This window comes from Anguilla rostrata, chromosome 2, assembly GCF_018555375.3.
Source record: "Anguilla rostrata isolate EN2019 chromosome 2, ASM1855537v3, whole genome shotgun sequence".
Classification (NCBI taxonomy): Eukaryota; Metazoa; Chordata; class Actinopteri; order Anguilliformes; family Anguillidae; genus Anguilla; species Anguilla rostrata.
The window spans coordinates 19,049,977-19,074,910 of NC_057934.1; the positions used below are offsets into that span (position 1 = coordinate 19,049,977).

At 48.0% G+C, this 24,934-nt stretch overlaps 1 protein-coding gene across 15 annotated transcripts in view; it reads left to right on the forward strand.

The window, feature by feature from the left end:
• Positions 1-24,934, forward strand: part of camk2g1 (calcium/calmodulin-dependent protein kinase (CaM kinase) II gamma 1) — an 89,455-nt gene that overhangs the window by 51,827 nt on the left and 12,694 nt on the right. For 3 of the 15 annotated variants that reach the window (XM_064321019.1, XM_064321024.1, XM_064321029.1), the window contains exons 6-17: positions 2,696-2,768; positions 4,324-4,426; positions 6,323-6,406; positions 6,496-6,590; positions 9,182-9,304; positions 9,769-9,852; positions 10,979-11,021; positions 14,263-14,325; positions 18,479-18,519; positions 20,663-20,731; positions 23,036-23,080; positions 23,448-23,502. In XM_064321019.1, coding sequence (XP_064177089.1) covers positions 2,696-2,768; positions 4,324-4,426; positions 6,323-6,406; positions 6,496-6,590; positions 9,182-9,304; positions 9,769-9,852; positions 10,979-11,021; positions 14,263-14,325; positions 18,479-18,519; positions 20,663-20,731; positions 23,036-23,080; positions 23,448-23,502 — 878 coding nt within the window. The remainder of the gene's footprint in view (positions 1-2,695; positions 2,769-4,323; positions 4,427-6,322; positions 6,407-6,495; positions 6,591-9,181; positions 9,305-9,768; positions 9,853-10,978; positions 11,022-14,262; positions 14,326-18,478; positions 18,520-20,662; positions 20,732-23,035; positions 23,081-23,447; positions 23,503-24,934) is intronic. The other 12 variants (XM_064321020.1, XM_064321026.1, XM_064321030.1 and 9 more) reach the window with 7 other exon arrangements.

The window sequence follows — 24,934 nt, forward strand, 5'->3', positions numbered from 1 at the left end:
TAATTTCAATGACCAGTAATGAAGAATTGGTGTGATGTAACAAAGGTATGCATACGCTATCAGGTTTACGAGGACATAAAATAAAAGCTATCAATTTGGCACTCTCTGAAACATTACAAGCGGAATTGAAATAACAAAAAGAAAAAATATTTTGTCCATTTCAGAGAATCTGTCCTAGAAAAGCACTGTGCTAGATAGGAGGGTATGCTAGCCGGGCTATGAATATAAAGCTAGTCAGAAGGATAGGTCTTACAGTGCCATGAGGTACAGAATTGGTGAGAGACCATGAGAGAGGGGTAGCTGGTGATCAGGTGGTTATGGACTGCCCGGCTCAGCTCAAACTGCTCCCAGTGCCGTTAATGAATAAATGCATTTGTTAATGTACAAAAGTGCCTGTTTTATTGTGCTCTGTTTGGCACTGTTGTTCTTTTTCATCATGCTTTTCCCTCTGAAACTTTCTGCCCTCTTTCTCTCTCTTTCACGCATGCGCACACACACACATACACACACGCATGCGCGCACACACACACACACACACACACACACACAGAGGCTGAGCTTGCGTAATTGCGGGGAGCAGTCAGGCCCTGCAGGAGAGAAAATTTAAGTCAGACGTCTTGTTATCTTCTGAACCGCAGAAAGCCTCTGGATGCTGGCGCAGTAGTCTGATCCTTTCGTACACAGGGCCAGCGAAGCTTCCCATTTTATGTGTGTGTGTGTGTCTGTGTGTTTTCTGTGTCTGTATATACAGTTTAACGGTTTAACAAGGCTCCCCCCATTGTAGCTGGTTTTACCAGTGTAGGTAGAGGAGTATTGACTCTCTATGCACTGTGAAAACATTGCCATTGCGCAACTGGTTCTGAGGGCAGAATTTCCCTCTGACCGCGAACACACAGCCACACCTACTTATGCTGACGTAGCCCCGCCCCTTCATCCATAGAGAGCGCTCAGCCCCGCCCTTTTGCCCTGACAGACAAGACATGGCCATGCCCTTTTTCCTTGAAACACACGCAGCCTGGCCCATCTGTCCTGATAGCCCCACCCCTTTACCATTACAGCAGGCATGTAGTGCTGCATTTTAATGCTAATAAGAGCGCACAGCCCTGCCCCTTTACCCTCAGGGAGAGCTTACTGCCACGCCCCTTAACCTTATGAGAGAACACAGCACTGTGAGAAAACAGAGAAAGGGAAACAAGGGAAAAGAAAGAGTAAGGGATGAGGGCAAGGCAAGGGAGAGGGGTAGGGAATGTGAGAGAGTCAGGGAAGAATAAAAGGTGAGGAGGGAATGAGGGAGGGAGTGAGGGAGAGGAAGAATGAAGTGCCGAACTGCCCCTGGACTGGAATGGAATGTAGGGAGCCGATCTGGCCAAATTTGGTAACGAGCGGTTTTCTCCTGGTGACCGAAAATGAAAACATTTCAGCCTCACTCTTTTCCTCTCTCCCTGCTTGTAATCCCTCTTGCTTTTTATGGGACTCCATCTCCCATCGCCTTTCTCTGGCTCTTCTCTCTGGCTCCGTGCTCTTCTTGCTGCTCTCTTTCTACTTTATCTGCCGTCTCTCCATCTCTTCTTCTTTTTTTTGCCATTTTTCTCCCATTTTCTCCCCGATTTAGTCGTTATACCAATTCCCCGTGTGTATCACGGTCCTGGTCGGTGCGCTATCCTCTGTCGGTCTGGGGAGGGTGTGGACTACCGCATGCCCGCCTCCGATACACGTGGAGTCGCCGGCCGCTTCTTTTCACCTGACAGCGAGGAGTTCCACTGGGAGAGCGTAACGCGAGCGGAGGTTCACGCTATCTCCCCCAGATCCTCTCCCTGTTGAACAGGCCAACCAGTAGAGAGTCGCTAATGCAACGATCAGGACTCATACCACCGGCTTCCCACCCGAGAACACTGCCAATCGTGTTCGTCTGAACACAATACGTCTGACCAAGCCGGAAGTACAGCTGCCGGGGATTGAACCTCCATCTCTTCTTGACCCACTCTGGCCCCCTCTGTCCTAACTTCTGCCTTCTGTCTTTGTCTCTGTCTCTCTACCTGTCTCTGTCTGTATCTCTGTCTCTTTATTATTGGTTGCCAGATTGTATGGTGCCTTGGTGTGATTGGATTTACTGTCACAGGAGGTGGTTTTTAATATGCAGTTTAAGAGAATACACCAGAGCTGCTCGCACAGAGCCTGCCCTGAAGACGCATGGACGCACACACACATTAGTGCAAACGCAAGCACGCACACACACACACACACACACACACACACACCTTTATGGTCCTCCTTGGCCCTGTCCAGCCCTGCGATGTAATCGGGGGTGAGCTCCGCCCACTCTCTGTAAAATGGCAGGATTAGGTCAGAACCCACCCAGAGCGGTGCAGCTTGTAGCGCTCGCAAAGTCTTCCAGAGAAAAACGGGAGCACGGCAAGAAGAGAATGACGCTCACGAGCGGGAGCAAAATAGCCAGGTGACTCCACCCACTGGGGTTTTGAGGAATTACAAGACAGCGTAGTGGACTGGGAGTACATTTTTGGCAAAGGTCATGCTGTGAATCTGTGTCCTCTCCCATACGTACCCGTTTTATTGGTTTGGCAAAAAAACAGCTCAGCAGATTAAATTCAGTTTTTTCTGTTTTTTTTTGGGTTTTTTTTTTTTTTTTAAATAACTATGAACGATTTCTTATCTCTGTCCCTCTCTTGTTCCACAGCCAGTGCATCAGTCAGATCCTGGAAAGCGTGAATCACATCCACCAGCATGACATTGTGCACAGGGATCTCAAAGTGAGTACCCGTTGCCAGGACAACCTCACGGATTGAGGCTGCATCACCCATCACCATGGCGACGCATTGCGTCATGTTTTTTTTTTTTTTTTTTGCCTCCTCCAGCAAACTGATTGCACTCTGATAGAAGGCAGGAAGGCCCTTTTCAGGTGCAAGGTGGCATCCTGCTGTCTTGTTTCTGAAATGGCTTGAAGGACAGACAGCACCTGCAGTTAAACGTGTGTGAGGGTGTGTGTGTGTGTTTGTGTGTACGTGTGTGTCTGTGCGTGTTGTATTGAATACTGGGTTATTCAGAGAAAGGATGTTCACAATGTTGAATGGCCTTGTCGCTACATAACTACATACATTACTGTTATGTGCTGTCTGTGTAATGGTAATGGTGGTATGAGTGGCATGAGTTCTTAATGAATACTTAGCCTTGCAGTGGTGCAGTGGTTAGCACTGTTGCCTCACAAGAAGGAGGCTGTGACTCCCAGCTGGCCAGATCCTCCCTGCGTGGAGTCTGCATGTTCTTCCCATGTTTTTGCGTGGGTTTCCTCTGGGTACTCTGGTTTCCTTCCACTGTCCAAAGAAATGTAGGCTCTGGGAGTCACTTGCTAAAGAGTCAAAAAAAAAAAAATCAATCTCAATGTGACTACCCTGGTTAAATAAAGAATATTCTTGTGATAATGTGGTGAATGGGTTTTTATGTGTGACTTTTGACATGACGTCATGGGAAACCGGGTCAGCAGTCTGTGGTGTGTGTGTGTGTGTGTGTGTGCGTGCGCGGTGCTGTGAAATGGGGTTGCTTCTCCATTGAGTCATCAGAGGTGTGGCAAATATGACACCGAATAGCAATCCCTTTCTTGGAAGGGATATTGCAGGGGGTTACCATGGCGATATGTGTGATGTCACAGGTGCAGCTGCTTGGTCCAACCAGGAGGAAGACTCAGCCATCCAGTACGCACTCACACGCACACACACACACACCCTACATGTACATGTACAGACATACAGTACGCACACACACTCACACGCACACACACACACGCACACCCTACATTCACATGCACAGACATACAGTACACACACACACTCACACGCACACACACACAAACATACACAAGCACGTGCCCGTACCGCCTGCAGCTACTGTGAGCGGTGCGCACCTGCACTCGTCCCCACTGTTCCCTCTCCCCCCCTGGTACCGCCACCCTGACCCCCATCCCTGTGACCCCCTCGTCCGAGGTCGTCGCAATCGTAGCGACAGGCGGCTGGCCCTAGATTCTGAGCCACGAAGCCCTCCAGCCCTTTCAGCTTTCCCCGGTCTCCGCACCTCTTGTGGTTATCAGACGAATAGCATGCGCTCCAAGGTCTTTTAAAATCTGGCTTTAAGGTTTCCAGCGGTGTAGAGAAGGGACAGTTCTGTCCATTTTCAGCCATTTAAGTCATGCATTTCCTGATCCAAAAATGTTTTTTTATCGATGTGACATGTTTCAATAGATGGGTTGCTAAAGCTTTACATAAGTATCTCTATTTCTATCTATCTCTCTCTCCTGCTCTCTCTCTCTCTCAGCCAGAGAACCTGCTCCTGGCCAGCAAGATGAAAGGGGCGGCGGTCAAGCTGGCGGATTTTGGCCTGGCCATCGAGGTGCAAGGCGACCAGCAGGCATGGTTTGGTAAGCAAATCCCATGTCCCCGCACCGGCCACACCCACTAAACCCTGCACCTGCACGCTACTCAAATGGTGCTGATGGTGTAGGAGAGACAGCACAGAGACTCTGATAGGGATGTAGGAGAGCACTGAGACTCTGATAGTGATGTAGGAGAGCACAGAGACTCTGATAGTGATGTAGGAGAGCACTGAGACTCTGATAGTGATGTAGGAGAGCACTGAGACTCTGATAGTGATGTAGGAGAGCACTGAGACTCTGATAGTGATGTAGGAGAGCACTGAGACTCTGATAGTGATGTAGGAGAGCACAGAGACTCTGATAGTGATGTAGGAGAGCACTGAGACTCTGATAGCGATGTAGGAGAGCACAGAGACTCTGATAGCGATGTAGGAGAGCACTGAGATTTGATAGGTGTGGGAGAGCACAGAGACTCTGATAGTGATGTAGGAGAGCACTGAGACTCTGATAGCGATGTAGGAGAGCACAGAGACTCTGATAGCGATGTAGGAGAGCACTGAGACTCTGATAGTGATGTAGAAGAGCACAGAGACTCTGATAGTGATGTAGAAGAGACCGCACAGAGACTCTGATAGTGATGTAGGAGAGCACTGAGACTCTGATAGCGATGTAGGAGAGCACTGAGACTCTGATAGTGATGTAGGAGAGCACGGAGACTCTGATAGTGATGTAGAAGAGACAGCACAGAGACTCTGATAGTGATGTAGGAGAGACAGCACAGAGACTCGGATAGTGATGTAGAAGAGACAGCACAGAGACTCGGATAGTGATGTAGAAGAGACAGCACAGAGACTCTGATAGTGATGTAGGAGAGCACTGAGACTCTAGTGATGTAGGAGAGCACTGAGACTCTGATAGCGATGTAGGAGAGCACAGCGACTCTGGTAGTGATGTAGGCGAGCACAGAGACTCTGATAGCGATGTAGGAGAGCACTGAGACTCTGATAGTGATGTAGGAGAGCACTGAGACTCTGATAGTGACGTAGGAGAGCACAGAGACTGTGATAGTGATGCAGGAGAGCACTGAGACTCTGATAGTGATGTAGGAGAGCACAGAGACTCTGATAGTGATGTAGAAGAGCACAGAGACTCTGATAGTGATGTAGGAGAGCACAGGGACTCTGATATAGGAGGGCACATAGTGGGTGTCTGGGTGTGTACATGCCTATGTGTACGCATTTAAATGTAGTATATGTAGACTTATATTAAAAGCCACATGAACAGTAGCTTTTTCCAGTGCAATCAGGTGAATTGAGTTGGCTGAGATGCACCAGGGGCTGTTTACTCAGTCCTGCAGGGCTCCTGGGTTTCTCTTGTTTCTTGTGGTTGCTGGCTGAGCTGACGGCGAGGGTTACTTCCCTCTATCAACATGTCCCTCCCTCAGGATAAATTCTACCACCCTTTTATATCACAGATGCCCCCATTTATCTGTTGAAAGCACAGGCATGTTGTAGAAGAAAAATCCTGATAAAAATCTGACGTTTGAAACCATTTATAGGATATATTAATGATGCAGGGAGAAATGTGGCACCGTGTTAAGGGAGCTCAGCTTGTAACCCGTAGGCTGGAGGTTCAGGACTTAGGTTAAACCACGTCAGTGCTGATTGGCCGGCAGCCTGGCAAGGTGGTGGATTAGTGGCTTCCCAAAGGGGGGGGGAGGGGTTTCAGTTGGTGGGAAGTTAATTCTGCTCTACTTTCACGATGCTGCGATCTCGCACCTGAGTGGTTGGCCACGTTCACCTAAAGTGGATCGATTGCAAACGTGATGAGCATGTCAATACAATTAGGCGTTCCAATTTGGGACCAAGGATTGGTAAAAACACATTTTAAAAAGTGTCGCGTAACTGCGATGACCTGACGGAGCTCGTCTCTTTCCGCCAGGTTTCGCGGGCACGCCCGGCTACCTCTCCCCCGAGGTCCTGAGGAAGGACCCCTACGGCAAGCCCGTGGACATCTGGGCCTGCGGTGAGTCCTCCGGCCCGCCGGGTCTCCTTTCCCAGCCTGCCCCGGGAAGAGGAGATGGTGTTGACTCTGCCTCCTTCTCTCTGTCGCAGGTGTGATTCTGTACATTCTGCTGGTGGGCTACCCTCCCTTCTGGGATGAAGACCAGCACAAGCTCTACCAGCAGATCAAGGCAGGGGCGTACGACGTGAGTATCGAGCGGCAGCCTCCGCAGGTCACATGTCCACGTTCAGGACTTTTAATGTCGTATGAGAAGCGCTGAAGTGCTCTCATGTATTTATTCAGTCATTTTACTTGTTTGTGTTTCATGGTGATTTGGAGTTGGAGTGGGAGTGATTTCCACACTTGTGGTTGGTTGAGAAGCGATGGGTGGCCCTCGATCCCGATTCCTAGGGCTGCGTTCGGATCCGCTTCCACACATTCCCTTCCCTTAGCCTCTTTCCTCGAGTCGGCCATTTTGTGACGAAATTTGTGACGCGCAGCGAGTGAACTTAACAGGTGCTGTGCGAGGGGGGACAGATGAGAAAGGAGCTAAAACGGAACCGAACTGCCCTCTGGTTCTGTGGTGGCGTTAGGAAAAAAGACAAGCGCAATAGTGCGGAGATGGAGGCTGGTTGTGGGGAGGTCTTAATATGGTGACCGCACCCCTGACACAGCCCACAGCCCTGGCTGTGTGAAGCCATGCTGATCCATGATTCCCATGGCTGATTTTCTGTGTGTGGGTCCCACTTGGCTAGCTTAGGTAACCACCTGAAACCTTCACCCTGTGCTGCCCGTGTGACTTGCATTTTTCATGCCTGCGACCGTTAGTGTGAATTTTCCAACCGTCATTTGGGCAATTTGGGCCAATCAGTGGGAGAGAGAGTTGGACCACAGCTCGCGAGGAAACTAGGACAAGTTACTGTTCTGTTTTTAGGGCTTGGGGAGGAGAGGGGGCCTCTCTCCCAGGACCGTAGGCACATCTTCTGCCCTCCCCTCCCCATTCCTCCCCTCATTGATCCCCGACCAACGAGCAGCTGGCGTTACCCTGAGAAGAGGCGGGATTGACGAGCTCGTTAATTTTTAATTGGCTGCAATTGAGAGCTTCGCTGGCGACATTGATCCCGTCAGGGCTCCCCTGACGCATTGCAGAGGGGGGTTCTGCCCCCCCCTCCCCCTTCCCTACATCCTGTCCCAGTTGGGCTATCCTATATCCACCCGAACCACCCTCGGTATTGTAATGATTGACGGTATGATTTTATCAGAATCATTCGTTTTTATTATCGCAAACATTTTGTTGGTGTTTCAATAGTGGTTTTGAGATGTGCTACCTGGGCCCTGGTGAACTCTATCAGGACAGATATGTCAGCGTTTGATTTTGAATAGTAGAAAAAGACAGATGTGTTCATTACCACTTATTTGTTTCTAGACAAGCACCGGACTTTGAGATTCTGTTTCAACGAATTTTGTTCTGTGGCATGTTGTATAGCATGCTATTTTTTCATTTGGGTCTAATTATGTTTCTTATCATCCATCTGTTTCTTTTTTCCGCGAAACACGCAGCCAGACAATGAGAAACAGTCATGTGCGCTGTGGTGTGTTCCACTTAAATGTTTCCCTCAGGGCACACGGCTTCTGTACCCTATGTGTTCCTGGAGCCCTTAGGATTATTCACGTTGAGTCGTTTCGTGATCGATCCCACACTGACTCGTCGAGTCCTGATGAGCCCGTCTTTCGCGAGTGACTAGCCTGATTGGTCTGGAGGCTAAACATAATAAATCCCAAGTAGTAGACTCAAGGATATTTATATTATCCGTGTTTTAGGAAGATTCGATTAGGTTTGATTTGGTTTAATTTGTGGCTCAGAAACCGCCGCCATGTCCAATTCGTTTTGCGAAAATAGCCGTGTAATACGTTTAGAATTTCTGCTGTCGCGTTTGAGCGAGTGTGACCAGGGTTCGCCTTCTGGAAGTAATGCGATTACGGACCAGCCGTAGCTCTGGTGTGACAGGAGGCGGCGCGGCCATGCCCGTTTTTCCCCTCCCGCATCTGCGAAGGCCTGTGATTGGGTTAATTTCTGCCGCGGAGCAGCACTGCTGTCGGAGGGGTGGAGGGGGGGCGGGGTAGCAGACGGGCAGGGCTCTTGTGTTTCTACAGAGTGTGTGTCTGTGTGCACACAGTTTCTGCGTGCTGAATGCCTTTATCAATTTGTGTGCGCGCGCATGCGTATCCCTGAACCTCGGGTCTGTGTCTTCACGCATCTCTCTCTCTATTTTTTTTTTTTTTTATATATTTTTTGGGCTTTTTCAGCTTTATTTGGTAGAGAGACAGGAAGAATTAGGAGGAGAGAGAGGGAGAGACGCGCGACAAAGGTCGGCGGTCGGATTCGAACAGCCGACGTCGCGGCTCGCGTTGAGCATGTGGATAGCGCTCTACGGACCGCTCCACTAGAGGCCCCGTCTTCGCGTGTCTCTGTGTGTGTGCGGTTAAAGGCCATTCTGAGGCCATTCTGAGCATGCTCAGTGTCACACCGACAGAAATGTCATCCTCTGCAGCCTGCTGCCCAGATTGAAGCCCTCTTCTGTCACCATGTACATTTCTATTGGAAGATTCCGAGATTACCTGCCATGAATAAACAGATTGTATAGTTCCATGCAACGGTTTTGGACCTAGAAAATCTAGTCGTTTTCTCAGGCAGCAGCTTTAAACCTGACTTGAGTGGAACGGTCCATCCGTCTGTGGGTAGGGGAGTGTTTGCGTCTGCTATTTATTTAACCCCTCTCGTGTTTGCGTCCCCAGTTCCCGTCTCCTGAGTGGGACACGGTCACCCCCGAGGCCAAGAATCTGATCAACCAGATGCTGACCATCAATCCGGCCAAGAGGATAACCGCTGAACAGGCCCTCAAGCACCCCTGGGTCTGCGTAAGTACCCCAGCCCGTGGGCAACAGCGCCCCCTTTCAGTCAGGCTGTCAGCGCAGCCACGTCTACTGTACTACGTCTGGCTTCCGGTGGATGCGTGTTCCTGGGATTCTTTAAGCCTTTTTATATTATACTACTACTAAGACCTCTAGCCTACTCTAGCAAATGTAAATGAAACCTGAACAAAGTATGAGAAGTTTCCCTGTTGTATGCTCATATAAATGTAATGTTAGTAGAGTTCACATCTGCCTGGGATGAGAAATGACTTTTTTGCACTGTCTGCACACTGCCAAAGAAATCCAGACAGTTATTGTGTCAAAAGATAATTCTTTTTTTTGTCGGGGAAGCCACCTTTCTGCAACGTTTGCTGATGTTTCAATCCCGCACTTTTCAATGTAAGCGTGTATTTTTTTCACGACGTAAACATTTTTTTTCCTCACGCGCTCCCTCTCGCTCTCTCCCTCAGCAACGCTCCACAGTCGCCTCCATGATGCATCGCCAGGAGACCGTGGAGTGCCTGCGAAAGTTCAACGCCCGCAGGAAGCTGAAGGTGCGCGCCCGCTTCTCCTCCGCCTGCACCCCTTCTCCTCCGCCTGCACCCCTTCACCCTGCCTCCCAGTTCCCCCGGTCCTCAGGACACCTTTCATAAGAGTCTTCTTTAGAACAGTGCCACTAAAGGGCGTGTCATGAGCACATGAGCACGTCTCAGATTCGCTGTTTCCACCCTGTAACCTTTAGTATTGCTGTCCATCCTGTGTGTGTGCGTGTGTGTGCGTGCGTGTGTGTGCGTGTGTGTGCGTGTGTGTGCGTGTGCGTGCGTGTGCGTGCGTGTGCGTGCGTGTGCGTGCGTGTGTGTGTTTCTTACCTCATGTAATAATGTCTGACGGTCTGTCAGTTTGTCTCTTCGTCCGTGACAGAAATATCTGGAAAAGTATTGGCCAGATTGCCATGAAATTTGCTCTGCACATCCATGTTCCCAAGAGGAAGAAACCTATTGATTTTGGTGACCCCATGACCCTTCCTCTAGCGCCACCCTCAGGCCAAACTTTACATTTTTGATCAGCATATGTCAAAAAGTAATGGCCAAATTGCCATGAAATTTGCTCTGCACATCCATGTTCCCAAGAGGAAGAAACCTATTGATTTTGGTGACCCCATGGCCTTTCCTGTAGCAGCACCATCAGGCCAAACATCTTGAAAAGTAATGAGTGGAATGCCAAGACATTTGCTGTGCACATTCATGCAAGTGGAGCCCTTGTTGAGCCCTGGCAGAGGTCGGCACTCTACTGAGTGCATTCTTTCTTGTTTGTTTGTCTGCCTTTGTGTGTGTGTGTGTGTGTGCGTGTGTGTGTTTGTGCACGCGCGAGAACAGTGAGTGATCATGTGCCAGCATTTTTCACCAAGCCATGTGTGATTGGCCTGATTATATCTCATTAAATAGACATTATATGATACATATGGTGTTATAATTCTCATCGTGCTCTGTTCAATTGGAAGGGAATGGGGATGGAGAATTCTGTTCCTCACTGGTTTGTCCCGTGTGTTAATGAATGCGGTGCGGGGCGGGCGGGGCGGAGCGGGGCTCGGCGGGTGGCGCTACACTCTCAGTCCTTGTGGTGGACCCTGTGTTTCTGACGGGCCTGGCTCAGATTAACCCCTGTCTCCTGTGTTCCCAGGGGGCCATTCTCACCACCATGCTGGTGTCCAGGAACTTCTCAGGTGAGCAGTGAGCACTGGAGCGTAAGGGGACGAAGGCGTTTGTGTGTGGCGTGCATGTGTGCGTGTGCGTGTGTGCGTGCGTGTGATTGGGCTCCCATACCTACAGTTGACCTCTCGATGGTATCTAAAGGATGGAATCAGGCCCTGATAATCTGGCAGCTAGCCTGATTATAAAAAAGTTGATGCTGCTCATAGTCTCTTGAGCTTCATCCCCCTCTTGCTCCTCCCCATACTGCAGTACACACACACACACACAACATGCACATGCATAAACAAAGGTACTGATGTAGCTGAGGCTTCTTGTCGTCAAATAAGGTCTCGTTCGCACTTGCGTTTTGGGGCTCGACTACCCAAAGTTATAAACTCATAAAATGAGAGTCATGTACACAGACGCATGTTTGGATGACCGAGAACGCTTACGTGTATGAACGAGTAAAAAGACTCGCTCCTGTGTGTACAGCGCTGTCACTAAGTTTGTAACGCTGCAATGTTTGTTCTGAACTTAAATCTCGCGTTTAAAATATCGCACGGGTGTAAACGTGTAAATCTCCAATGTCGACAAACATGGATATGGCCATTCGATTTCTGCCAGCCGAAGCTGGAGAAGACGTGCGTTTCCACGTCTGATCTGACAGTGATTGCAGCAACGTCGAATAAATCTCAACGTCGCGCTATTTTGGAAGTTCTTCTGGTCTCGGGGAGTGAAAGGAAGTCAGGGATGGGTTGCGCAGTGTTAATCACTGTGAGTCTGCTACCTGTTGTCAACCCCCATTCCCGGCCATACTCACACAACCAGGCTCCTTTGCATTGGAACAGGAGTCAACTCTGGGAATCGCTCCCTGTTTCGAGTAGGACTCAAATGTTGTCGCTCTCGTTCATAACCGTGCTATGTGTAAACTTAAGCGTATTAAGCACTAAAATGAGTTGCGCCAGCTGTATTTAGCTGCATTGTGAATGGGGGGGGGAAGGCCCTAAAGGTTGTGCTGATACCAGTTTTGTTTTACCAAATGACCGGGACCTAAAATAATGCCCAAATGACCAGGGCCTAAAATAATTTTCGGAATTCATAAATCATAAGGATTCTACTGCCAGCTGAAATATGCTTGACAGGCGTATTGATCACTAAGAGCGGAGTCTGCACACTGTGCAGCCTACGCGCTTGGCATTAAGCGCGTCGGGAGAGTGCGCAGTGTGTCTAGGCCTTTTCAGACTTTGCAACCATTAAAGGACAATAAATTGCACACAAATGGTTTCGAAATATCTTTTTTATTTTTCATTGAAACAGGAGGAAAAAAAAGTAATTTCTCAAAAGAAATTGCATAGCTGTGAAACAGCTGCTACCGTTTGTTGTCGGATAAAGCGGCCTAACTAAATGGAGACATTTGCTTATATTTCTGCCAAATTACAGAAAAACAGCATAGTGCGTAGGCTATATCCAAATAACTGCTGCCGTTTATATGCAAAGGAATTACTAAATGAAACTTTCACATGGGTACGTGCTGCGGCAAATTCAATGTAGGGTATGTCTGACTAGTTTAACTGTAGCCCGTTATAAAAATTAAAAAAAGAAAGTCATTTTAATTAAGTTTCCTTTAACGGCAGCGGTGGAAATGATGTCACATGTTAAGGCACTATGTGCGTGTGTAATTTGATTATGGCCACAGAAGAGTCGGAGCTGCTGGTGCTGGAGAATATTGCTCAGTCCCTCAGAGTTGTAGTTCAGTAGTAGTGAGAACTGAAACAACATTTCCCAAACTGCAGTTTGTTGGTCTGAATGTATATACTGAATATGCTGTAACGAAACACGTTGGGCTTGAGGTCACATTTTTCTTGGGGGACAGAGTGCATGTGTGCGTGTGTCTGTGTGTGCGCGTGCGTGTGTGTGTGTGTGTTTGTGTGCACACGTGTGTATTTGTGTGCGCACATTTTCTTTTGTTCCAACAGATTAGCCTGGCTTAATTGGTCCAGTGAGTTAATTGGCCGTGTGTATTTACTGTGCGCCATTTGCCAGAACGCACTGCAGAGAAAACACAGAGCGCAGGAGACTGGGTGTTCCACAGCAACAGGGCATTTTACCGAACATTCATAAACAATGTGCGCTTGGTGGTTTTCGGTTAAGATGAGGCTAACGATTGAAACATGTTAGCATGCTGTCTTCGTCAGTGAAAGGGTGCTATTTTCTAGCATCAACCTTTTATAATCCAATTCTAGAGCCTAACCACAGGTGTGCTGGGTAATTAGAGAGGAACTGCTATTCACAGTCTCTATTTTCAGATACTATTATGGATTTCAGGTGCTATAAATTGATTTCCCTCTTGTATTGGCTCTTTAAAAACACAGACTCAGAGATTGAATGAGCTTAGTAATTACATTCATAAAAGATCCACTTAATCATAAGAAAATGCCCATTCTGCGTAAACAATTAAGAGCTTATTAATACCTCAAGAATGTAGAAAAATGAACACAATTAGTTTGACAGCCCACTGTGGTGAACTACACGTTGAAAGTCCTGAGTCCAAAGTGTTGAACCTAGAGATCCATCATCATTGGCAGCATTAAAATGGCAAGCACATGAACCTCGTATCTAGGCCAGAGGGGAGTGTAGAAAGTGCAGTCACCCTTGGTGCTGAGCGTTTGCTGACCACTGTCTGCAATCGGCTGGCTGTGGTGCCGCACTGTGATTAAGTATTCCACAGCACAGGCACTTTTTAAAAACAGAACGTTCTGGAGAAGGAAGCAGATAACACGCTGACTCCTCCGTCGGCGGGGCGTGGGGAATCAGCCACGGTCCCTGCGGAGTTTCAGATGCTTCTTCCTGTGTGTTTTGCAATAATTTTCCCCTCTTAAGTCGTGCCTTAAATCATGTGAGATTGCCACGGCAACCCCCCCTTGCTCAACCCAACCCTTCCCCCATCCCTGTTTACCTCTGAGTGTTTTGAGCTCTCCAGATTGTACAGCAAGTTCTAATGAGGAATTTGCACAAAGGCGGACTAAGACTAACAGTAGGTGTGCGCATTCTGACGCTGTAGGTGTGTGTGTGTACAAACTGGCGTAATACAGGAAGTGTATACAGACTGGTAGGGTAGGGAGGCTGCGCCCTCTTGTGAGTCCTGTAGAGGGCGCCGCCTCCAAACAGTCAGGGGAAGCGGATTGGCTCTGGGAGGACACAGACGGTTTCTTTTAGCCGAAGGGGGCCGGCTTTGTTTGCACAGATCCAACTGAACACCTCTCTGTCCAATAGTGGGCCGGCAGCATACCAGCCCTGCTGCCGCCACCACCAGCACTGCCGCGCTGGCACAGGAAGGTAGGTCCCAGCGCCACGGGGAGCCCAGCGCCCATCTCCCCCCGACGCACCCCGCGAGCATGCCACCTTAGAGCAGCGCCCCCCCCCTGCCAGCATGCCACCCTCAGCGACCATGCACCCCACTGCCGTTCTGCACGCGCACGCTGGCATGCGCACGTGCACACACACACACTCATATGCAGACACACACACACACATATGCACGCTCTCATACGCAGACACACACACACACACACACTCATACGCAGACACACACACACATCTTCGCACGCACACAGACACATACACGCAGACACACGCACATGCGCACACATGCACGCAGACACGCACACACTCTCATATGCAGACACACACACGTACACAGACACACACTCTCACAAGCAGGCACACACAATCATGCACGCATACATGCACACACTGAACGCATACGCGTTCTCTCGCATGCACAGTTATATGTGTGAGACCGCAGTTAAATGCAATGACACTTTGTGCTGCCAGGGTTATTACAGACCTTGTAACTACTGGTGAGTCCAGTGAAGCTTTTTTAAAAGCTGATTTTAATGGTGCGCAAAACACATTGTGAATAAAACCTTTAACAGTTGTTCCCTTAATGATGGGATAGGTGCAGTGTTGGGGTGTGGAACGGCTGCTCTTGTGCCAGTTCCTGCCACTACACACACACACACACACACACACACACACACTCTTGGATACGTACAGTACACACACAGAAACATTTTTGCTTCTTGGCTTGACTGCGGGTTTTTCTTGAGTGATGAGGTGGCTGAGAATCTGCCTGTCCCCTCCCCCCATCCGCTTTAATGAAACAATCTATCTTTTCAAGTAAGAGTGCAACTTTGCTAAGTCTGTCCAGGTGGTTCGTAATGAGGAAATGCTTTCCTGCTGCTCCGTATTTAAATGCAATGCCCCATGGGCGACAGGGGGCTTGAGAACCGCCGCGGCACTGCATTTTGTGTGCATTTCTGGCTATGCTAATTTGAGCCATCGCAGGACGTTGTGCATGATCAGTGTGTGCATGGGTCAGTTCAGCTTTGAGCTGTTCCATTACCCTCAGCTTGCTGTGAGCTTTGTCAGTGTGGGGTGGGAGGCCCTACATGCTTAAAATAGGCCTCCGATTGACTGGTAAAGGTGCGATGGGAGAGCAAGGCCATGTGCTGTCATTGACCTCTCTGGTTTGAGCCAATCGGAGCGATCGAGTGTGTGATTGGCAGCACATAGCAGCTCCGCCCATTATGTGGTTCCTTTGCCAGCCAACGTCGCTGCAGGGCAACGCCATCCCCTCCCCCTCTGCTGTCCCCCCCCCCCCCCTCATCCTGGCAAACGGGGGAGCGTGTGGGCCGCTGGTTGAGTCGCGTGGAGTTGGGGTGGGCTTTGGGAGTTTGGCAGGAGCGGGGTTGGCTTGCTGCCACCGTCAGACCTGGGAAGGGGACTGAACCGGTCGACGTACACCAGGCCACCTTACGGGCAGACGGTCAACAGTAGCCGATATCAAAGCTAGCCCTGGATAAATGAGGAGAGAAGACCTACCTGTGCTTCACCCTCCAGCCACTAGACTTTCAGCCATGTTTGATTTGAGACCTCACCACAGCAGCCTTAAGGAGTTAGCACGTCATAGCTATCATGTTGCCGATCACTGACTCTTTGAACCCAACGTGTCTCCAGCCAAGGCTATATCTATTATTGTGATGATAAATAATTGTGAGAAAACAAATGTTTTTTTTGTGCACGGCTCGGCCATGGTGCTCACGCCGCCGTGGCAACGGGTCATTAATGGACTTCTGCATCTGAGCCTTCAGTTTCTGAGGGTCTGGCATCCAAAAAGAACAGGATCGTTTCCTAGTAAGTGCAGAAGAGAGGTCGCCCCGCACAGCCCGACGTCCCATCACCTGGCGGACTGCGGGAGCCATGGACGCGAGGGCTTTGAAGAAGCATCGACGGCAGCTAGCTCCTGTTTTTTTTTTCTTTTTGCTTATTTTTGGGGTTTTTTTTATGTTCTTCTCCTCAATTCTGTTCGCCTTTTAGCTTTTGCCATTTACGCACCAAGTGACAATACCACACATCCTTGATTATTTTCTGAAGTTATTTTTTTATTGCATTTGTATTTACTGCTGCATACTTTTCAGCCGCATGAATGCTTTTCGTCATGGCTGCTACAGTAGTCCTTTGGCAAAGCTGTATGAACTATTTTTATGCTAATAAGCACAGGAAAATCAGTGACTGTACAGTTAGTTACTCGACATTACACGGTGAAAAGGAGGAGCTATGGGTTGAAGCCCTTGCTAAGCAGGAAGTGCTAAGCTGTCTTTGCCTCCCCTCCTTTGCTAGGTGCACTCAGTAGAGGTGATGCATCATGGGATTTGTAGTTCCTGCTGTGGAAAATGCATGAGCAGCCTTTGATGTAACACACCGTACACCTCTCACCCCATTCTAACTGCCGCATGACCCCATGGGAGCCTGAGAAAAGGAAAATGTTTTTTTTAATTTTTTTTTTATAGTTACTAGAAATTCAGTCTTCCTTGTTTTTTGACGATATGACTGATCTTGTTTATCTTGCCTTTTTTTCCTCTCCTTGTCATCCTTCCTTCTGTTTGGAAGGTAAGAAACCTCACAGCCTGGCAATGGAGGCTTAGCCACACACGGCTTATGATTTTGAGTGCATGTGATGTGGCAGTGTGACTGTTTCGGCATGTGCCATACTTGTGGCATTCCGTGCGCATGCTGTTGAAAGAGGAAGTGCCAGTGCATTTTTTTTGAACCAGTAGTGAATATAATTCATCTCATTTTTAAGCTGGACACTACTTGTGTCGTGCGCTTGTTTGTTCTGGTTTACGTATCAGCGAGAGTCGCAGGACCCTGAGAAAAGTTGCTGTAGTTGTGAGGACCGAGGCTTTGCTAACATGACCGGTGCATTGTGTTCATGGACTGCATTATTCCATCAGCACTCATTTAGCAAGTCATAGTCATGCCATTCAGCATCTGACTGAGCCTGTCACAGTTTAAACACAGAGACAAAAGCTTAAACCAGGCTTCCAGACTGCTTATTAGCTCCATTAATCACTGGTCATCAATTGTGTGTCTAATTAAAAGCTGCTGTTTAAATGAGGCCTGGGTTTGAATAGGTTTCATTAGCTGGGTTGTCAGGAAATGGAGGCCATTTAAAAATGCATAACTAAGCATGAGAGGAGTAGACCACAAGCCTTGGCATCAAAGCCTCCGGTATCGTGCTGGTCTGTTTGGTGGAAACGTCCAGCTACGGCAACTAGTTATTTCTGCTTTGATGCGCTTAACAGTCCATAATACAATTTTGGGATGGTCGGAATGGCATCACCCTACATCACTGCACATATTCCCTCTGGTTAATTGGGAGCCTGTGGACTGTAATGTACAACCTGTGTAAAAAGTACAACCTCTCACAACGAGCTCAGCAGATCAACTGCAGATTGTAAAACAGCAGAGGCTGGCTGCTCAGGAAATCGGCAGGAGATATTGCAGCGATTAGACAGGCCCGCAGACACGACTGTGAGCAGCCAAAATTGAACAAGTAGAAAGAATGTTATTGAAGAATAAATTAGTCGCACTCACTTCTGTATCTTGCTTGTGGTCATTACCTTCTCCTCTTATGTTTATTCTCCATAACACTTATGAAATTCTTTCTTCATAAAAGCAAGGATGCTATGCTGTTTAACTAAATTGAAGCAGAAACGCACAATAAAACATTTTCAAACGTTTACATGTATCCGTTTGGCAGATGCTGTTATCCAGCAAATTGCGAGGTGCTATGTAAAGGTTAGGCAGAGCGGGAACAGTAACCACTTATTATCACAACCAATAATAATTAGCGTCATCACACTGACATACGGAATATTGTTCAGCGCCATCATAGCTCGAGGATGAGTTTGAGGAAATTGTGCAATAGATGGCATAATGAAAAGGAGGGCACAGTGTTAAATGTCTCGTGAGTATGTCCGGAGGTATTCAAGCCAGAGTAAACGCTCAGTTTATGATTGACATAAGAACACCACGCTACTCTGGGGGCAAGATGTCGTGCAGGTTGACCACAGTGCTGGTTTGAGGGTAAGGTGAAGTTGTTTTGGTTTGCCCTGACACTGTCTTCTTTAATTTTGTCTTCTAGCCTGCAAAAGCTTGTTAAACAAAAAAGCTGATGGTGTGAAGGTAAGAGCTCTATGCGTTTGTTTTCTCTCTAGCTGTGGTTCTCTTCCTTGCTCTTTCGTTCCAACTTCTTACCCCTTGCCCTCCTCTCTTTTTCCTCTAGTATCTTCTCTCTCATTTTCTCTCTCTCTCTCTCTTTGTCTCTCATCCTTTCCTAACTCTGCCCATCTCTGATGGTTCTCAGCCTTGTTGGGAGCCATTTTCAGGCCCTCTCTCTGCTCTTATAGGAGGCTGATTCTCCATAAAGAAGGCTCTTGCCTCTCTGTCTCTGCGTCCAGTGTGAAGACCCAAACAGCCGTTACACGCTGCTTCTGAAAGGAGTGCCTAATAAAAGCCCACTGTTGACATTGTGACTGTGAGCTGTGCTGAGTGTCTTATCGGCCCCCCCCACGGTGAAGGGGCGAGTCCCTCAGCTAATCATGTGACTTTCAAGTAACGCTGAAAGAACGTTGGTGCGCCGCAGCGAAACGTGAAAATGTTGCTGCGGTGCCCAAACGCCCCCCCTCCCCCCACCCCCTTGCCCTCGGGGTTAGTCTGCCGTCTGACACTGATGAAGCTGTGTGAGTGCCGGCTGTGAGACGGGAGGTTTTTTCGGCTGGGGTGACGGGGGGTCTCATCATATACCAGTGGCCCTTGCTCATCAATTGGGTGCTCGTAAATCTGATTGGGTACGGTTAGGCATTCCACATTGGGGAGAAGTTGGGGAGAAAAACCAGTAAAAAAAAGAAAGCTGTCCTGTCCCCTGAGGGAACATACTGGAAGGCATTATCTGATTTGGTATCTCAGAATAAAAGGTAGCTTGTACAGTATTCCCATGACTGAGAGAAGCTGGATGATTGACAGTGTAACCCCAGGGTTCCCTCCTGGATGTGAACCTACAACCCGGCGATTACGTGCTCTTTTACATAATGGCTGTCACACGGTGCCACCAACGTGTAATAAAGTTCAACAAACCCCAGGTTCTTGCATTGTAATGGAAGATCAACAGTTGTTTATGGTTTCAAACAGCTGATGTTTTTCCACCACAATATTTAGAGGGTTATTTTTCATACGGGTGTACTTATGACTTTTATTTGTTGGTGTGACAGTGAATCTCTACAAATACCTCAGACAGAAATGTTTGTTCCCTTTTTTGCAAAGGCAATCATGAATCTGGATTACACGGATTTAGCAAATCCTATGATTCTGGATCACGCTCATATTTATTTATTTATTTACTGTATTACTGAGGCCTTGATGGTGAATTCATCTGACTGTTAAATGTTCACTGCTATCTGCGAATGCTTGATAATGAGATGGCTTTTTTTCTGGGAGGACAAAACCTCTCATAGGAAAAAAAAAAAGATAAAGGGTTGGTCTTGCAGGGAAAAACCAATGCTGTGATTTGATTTATTCAGTATGAACAGGGGCAATCCAATCAGCTTGAGTCAAATCCCCTCATTATTGATGCAATGAACTGACAAGTTGAATAGATCAATCCCAGACTCCTCGTCATTACTAGCCCACTAGCGGTATGATTGAGAATGTATACACCAGGCCAAACTGACCCTGCCACTGTGGCTTCAATAAAGAGAGGAGATTGATTCATTTTTTCCCCCTCTGTCCTTTATCTCTTCCTCTCTTCCTTCTGTCATTCTCTCCCAGAGATTCATACATATCTTATGGGGGTGGTTAATGTAGATGTAGAAATTACTTCCACTATGAGAAATTCAAAGGCACGAAGGAAAAAAAAGTGATTGTGATGTCACCTGCCTTCACACACAGAAGAAGGGTTTTATGAATGTGCTTAATAAAATACTGGCCTGAGGTGTTTTTAACTCCTGCAGTCCTATACATTCTCGAAAGGGTTTTGCAATGTTATGTCAATGTTGAAACATCACAGCAACTGTGACATTGACTGGGGTGCCCTTTTCTTAAAGAGTACTGCTACTAGACTTCTTTGGGGGCAGTCTAGTAGCTCATGAAAGCAGAGGATTGTGGGATTGGGACTCAGCAATGGCACTGGCTATCGTTATCTGCAGATAACGGTCAGGGTTTGGACTCCCGGCTCTAAGAGTTGTCGTCGGAGGCTTGGTCTGAGCGTTGACTTGTGCTAAACGCATTAACCATTCTGTGCTTTTCTTCCTGTTTTCCTTGTTCCAAAAAGCCGCAGACGAACAACAATAAAAACAACGTTGTAAGCAGCAACAAGGATAGTGCATCCACTACACCAATGGTATCTCTTCCAAGCCTGGTTACTTTCATTGGTTTTTGATTGCTGTGGTTACAGCACATTTCTCAAATTGTGCTGTTTTCTTTTTGTTTGTTTTTTGTTTTTGCTTTTGTCTGTTCGCTTTTCGTGGTGCCTCTGCCACCCCTCTACCCTCTCTCCTCTGTTCTCCTCTATACTCACCTTCTCTACAACATTGGTTGTTTTTGATGTCATTAGTACAACTAATCTGCTTTCTGTTGTGCACTCCCAGCTCCAGTTGCACCTCACTTGATGTGATGTCATTGGTCATGTGATATATGGGAGAGGGATAGACAAACCCTGCCCTTGAGTGCTGCTCCATTCATGCCTGCTAGCAGTTTGATTATTAAGAGTCTGAACGTGGATATTCAGTTTTAATGTTGAAGCACTGAGCACCTCCAGCACATGATCACCTCAGTATTGTAAGCCTAATAATTGATTTAATTACATGATTGGGCATTTGGGCAGAGGAAAACACAAGCAATATTTCTGGAACTCCAGGACCAGGGACATGTAGGGTGTGGACCCCTTTCCCGAGATCATGAATGTTGGCGATTTCAGGAGGTGTTTTAACCTCAGGACCAAGCTGTCCCTCATGCTGCTGTCTGCCTAACAGACCGACACTTGAACATGGAGTATGATTTGTGTATTACGGAGATCACTGTCCCTCCTCACAACACGGTCAGTTTTTACCCCTGCCCTGTCCGCAGAGCCGAAATCCAAAACAAGCTGATCGCATTTACATGGTACACAGAAGGCTTAAGATCGCCCACACGCATTCTGATAATGCTTTTTAACTGCCTCAGTTTGCTTCATTGAAACTTTTGGCTTCAGATGCTACATATCTTTACAACTAGAGGCAAAATGAAAGTACTAACATGGTACAGAAAACATTGAGTGATGAATAGTAGGTGGTTATCTCCTACTGCACACCTGTGCTTCATAAATTTCTCAGGTATACAGAAGTTATTTTTATTGGTATATTGCTATCAAATAAAAACGGTCAGAAAATCAATAGTAAATGCGCACATCTGTCAAAATCTTTTTATCACCGCAATCTCAATGAGACGTGGAAGAGCTGTCAGGAAGCCGAACCACGGCTCCGGTTGAAGTTATAGCCCTTTTATGTCTCCCTAAAGGGTTGATAAAGCATTGGTACTACAGCTATTTTGCGCCTCCTCAAGATCTCATGAGAACGAAAAATAAAGAGCAAAAGCTTCTCAAGTGCTGAACTTGGGGCAGAAACAAGTTGACACTTCTAATGGGAAGATTCAGTGACAGGCTATCAACTGGCCCTTTGCACCATACAAACCCCCATCACCACCACCAAGTCCTTTTAGGGGGTGACCCCTGTCTAAACCAGTATGAGGTATGCTGTAGCATATTATTGGGCCAATACGGGTGGTGGTGGTTAAACAGGAAGTCTGTGATAGAAAAGAGCCGGGGTATGTCTTTACAGCAGTGGTGACCAACCCTGTTCCTGGACATCTACTGTGCTGTGGGTTTTCACTCCAACCCTAAAAAAGCACACCTTATTCAACAGCCAGAGATCTCATTGAGCTGCTGATTAGTAGAATCAAGTGTGACCAATTAGGGCTGAAATGAAAGCCTACAGGATGGTAGATCTCAGGGGAACAGGGTTTGTAACCACTGATCTACAGTTATGTGAACAGTGAGAAAATAGGGTGTGGCCTTGTCATTCATGCTGAGCACTAGCTTCTTGAGTTGACTCTCAGTGCCCCTTCAGAACTAACCCCACCCCCCCCACCCCAGCTCTCTGTCTGCTAATGAGATGGCGGGGCAGCAGGTTTGAGGTCCGCCCTGTAGCCACCACTGTGATCAGTCAATGGGTCAGTTGCCTTTTATGGATGGATCACTCAATGGCTTTGCCTTTTATCACCCTTTGAGTTGGAAGTGCTCAGTAAAATGGTCATTGAGGACTGCATATCTGTGTCATGTGACATGCGGTAGGGGTGCGTGTTCTTGCCAGTGCAGTGTTGTGCAGTGTGTGAAGTGATGCATTGTAGATGCATGGCTGTGCAGCCAGAACTGTGACGTGCCGCACCTGTAGTGTCTCCATGGTGGTGATTTTGGGGGGTGGCAGGAATCTCAACAAAACATTCAACTTACTAGCCACAGTCCCCCTCCATTGTTACCACACTCATCTTACATCTTGGTCCCCTCCTCTGCCCTTGACCTACTGTATCAGAAACAGCCGCCCCCCAACCTCCACCTGGCCCCTGCCCACCTCCCTCCGCTGTGGGCTAAACTCTCCTCTCTTCCTTCCAGGAACCGCAGACCACTGTGGTGCACAACCCTGCCGACGGAACTAAGGTAAGCCACTCCTCTTCCCACCGAAGCATCACCTAAATACAGGATGGGGAACTGAAGGGAGTCCTGGCAATATCAGGTTATGGGAGTGGCCACAGTGTTCCACTGGAAGCTTGTCTGTTAAACTCTCGACCCAGCTCAAGGCTTGGGACAACTTCTAATCCAAAATCCTAATTGTTCCGTGGTCCCTATCTCTTTCTGTCTGTCTGTCTGTCTGTTTCTCTCTCTCTCTCTCTGTGCTTTCTGTATTTTTCTTTTTTCTTTTTATCTCCCTCCCTCCTCTCTCTTGCTTGCTATGTTTTTTTCTTTCTTTTTCCTCTCTCCCTCCTCCCCCTCCTCTCTTTATCTCTGTTCCTCTCCCTCCCTCCAGGGGTCCTCAGAGAGCTGTACCACCACGGAGGAGGAGGAAGTGAAAGGTAGGAAAGGTACTCAACGCCCTTCACTCCTCTCTGCACGCCCGTGAATGAAAGCGAGGCTTCACACGCGGCTGAACGTGCTGGGTCACTCTCTCCCCCTCCGGCAGAGCGGAATACAAGAGAACTGGGGACGGGGGAGGGGGTGACATCAAAGGGGCCCTGTTGCTTGGAAACAGCATTTTGTGGTTGAGACGGATTGTAGCTATGCGCAGCCAGGCTTCTGCAGTGTGTGGATTCAGTACTGTGTGTGTGCTCACTGTCATGGTCTCCTTCAGTAGTGTGTGAGTTCACATGTCCTGGTCAGCTACAGTTGTGTGTGAGTTCACAGGTCCTGGTCAGCTACAGTTGTGTGTGTGTTCACATGTTCTGGTCAGCTTCAGCAGTGTGTGAGTTCACATGTCCTGGTCAGCTTCAGTAGTGTGTGTGCTCACTGTCGTGGTCACCTACAGTAGTGTGTGAGTTCACATGTCCTGGTCAGCTATAGTAGTGTGTGAGTTCACATGTCATGGTCAGCTACAGTAGTGTGTGAGTTCACATGTCCTGGTCACCTTCAGTAGTGTGTGAGTTCACATGTCCTGGTCACCTTCAGTAGTGTGTGAGTTCACAGGTCCTGGTCAGCTACAGTTGTGTGTGTGTTCACATGTTCTGGTCAGCTTCAGTAGTGTGTGAGTTCACATGTTGTGGTCAGCTACAGCAGTGTGTGAGTTCACATGTCCTGGTCAGCTTCAGTAGTGTGTGTGCTCACTGTCGTGGTCACCTACAGTAGTGTGTGAGTTCACATGTCCTGGTCAGCTTCAGTAGTGCGTGAGTTCACATGTCATGGTCAGCTACAGCAGTGTGTGAGTTCACATGTCCTGGTCAGCTTCAGTAGTGTGTGTGCTCACTGTCGTGGTCACCTTCAGTAGTGTGTGAGTTCACATGTCCTGGTCAGCTATAGTAGTGTGTGAGTTCACATGTCCTGGTCAGCTACAGTAGTGTGTGAGTTCACATGTCCTGGTCAGCTATAGTAGTGTGTGAGTTCACATGTCCTGGTCAGCTTCTATAGTGTGTGAGTTCACATGTCGTGGTCAGCTATAGTAGTGTGTGAGTTCACTGTCCTGGTCACCTACAGTAGTGTGTGAGTTCACATGTCTTGCTCAGCTTCTATAGTGTGTGAGTTCACATGTCGTGGTCAGCTTCTGTAGCGTGTGAGTTCACATGTCTTGCTCAGGCTTCAGCACTAGAAGGAGATGGGGGTGGGGCTAGGTAGTTACCATGTCCTTAGTCATGTGTTGTAGTTCACCCTGTCCTGGGATGTACAGGGTTAGCAAGCAAACTTCAGCTTTAACCCTGGCTTTTCCGTAGCACAAGGCTGGCTCACTTTAATTTGGGTTATATCACCATGGTAACGTATGCTGCATGACTAACTTGGTCCAGAGCTGGTTAAGTTCAGGCTGTAGCC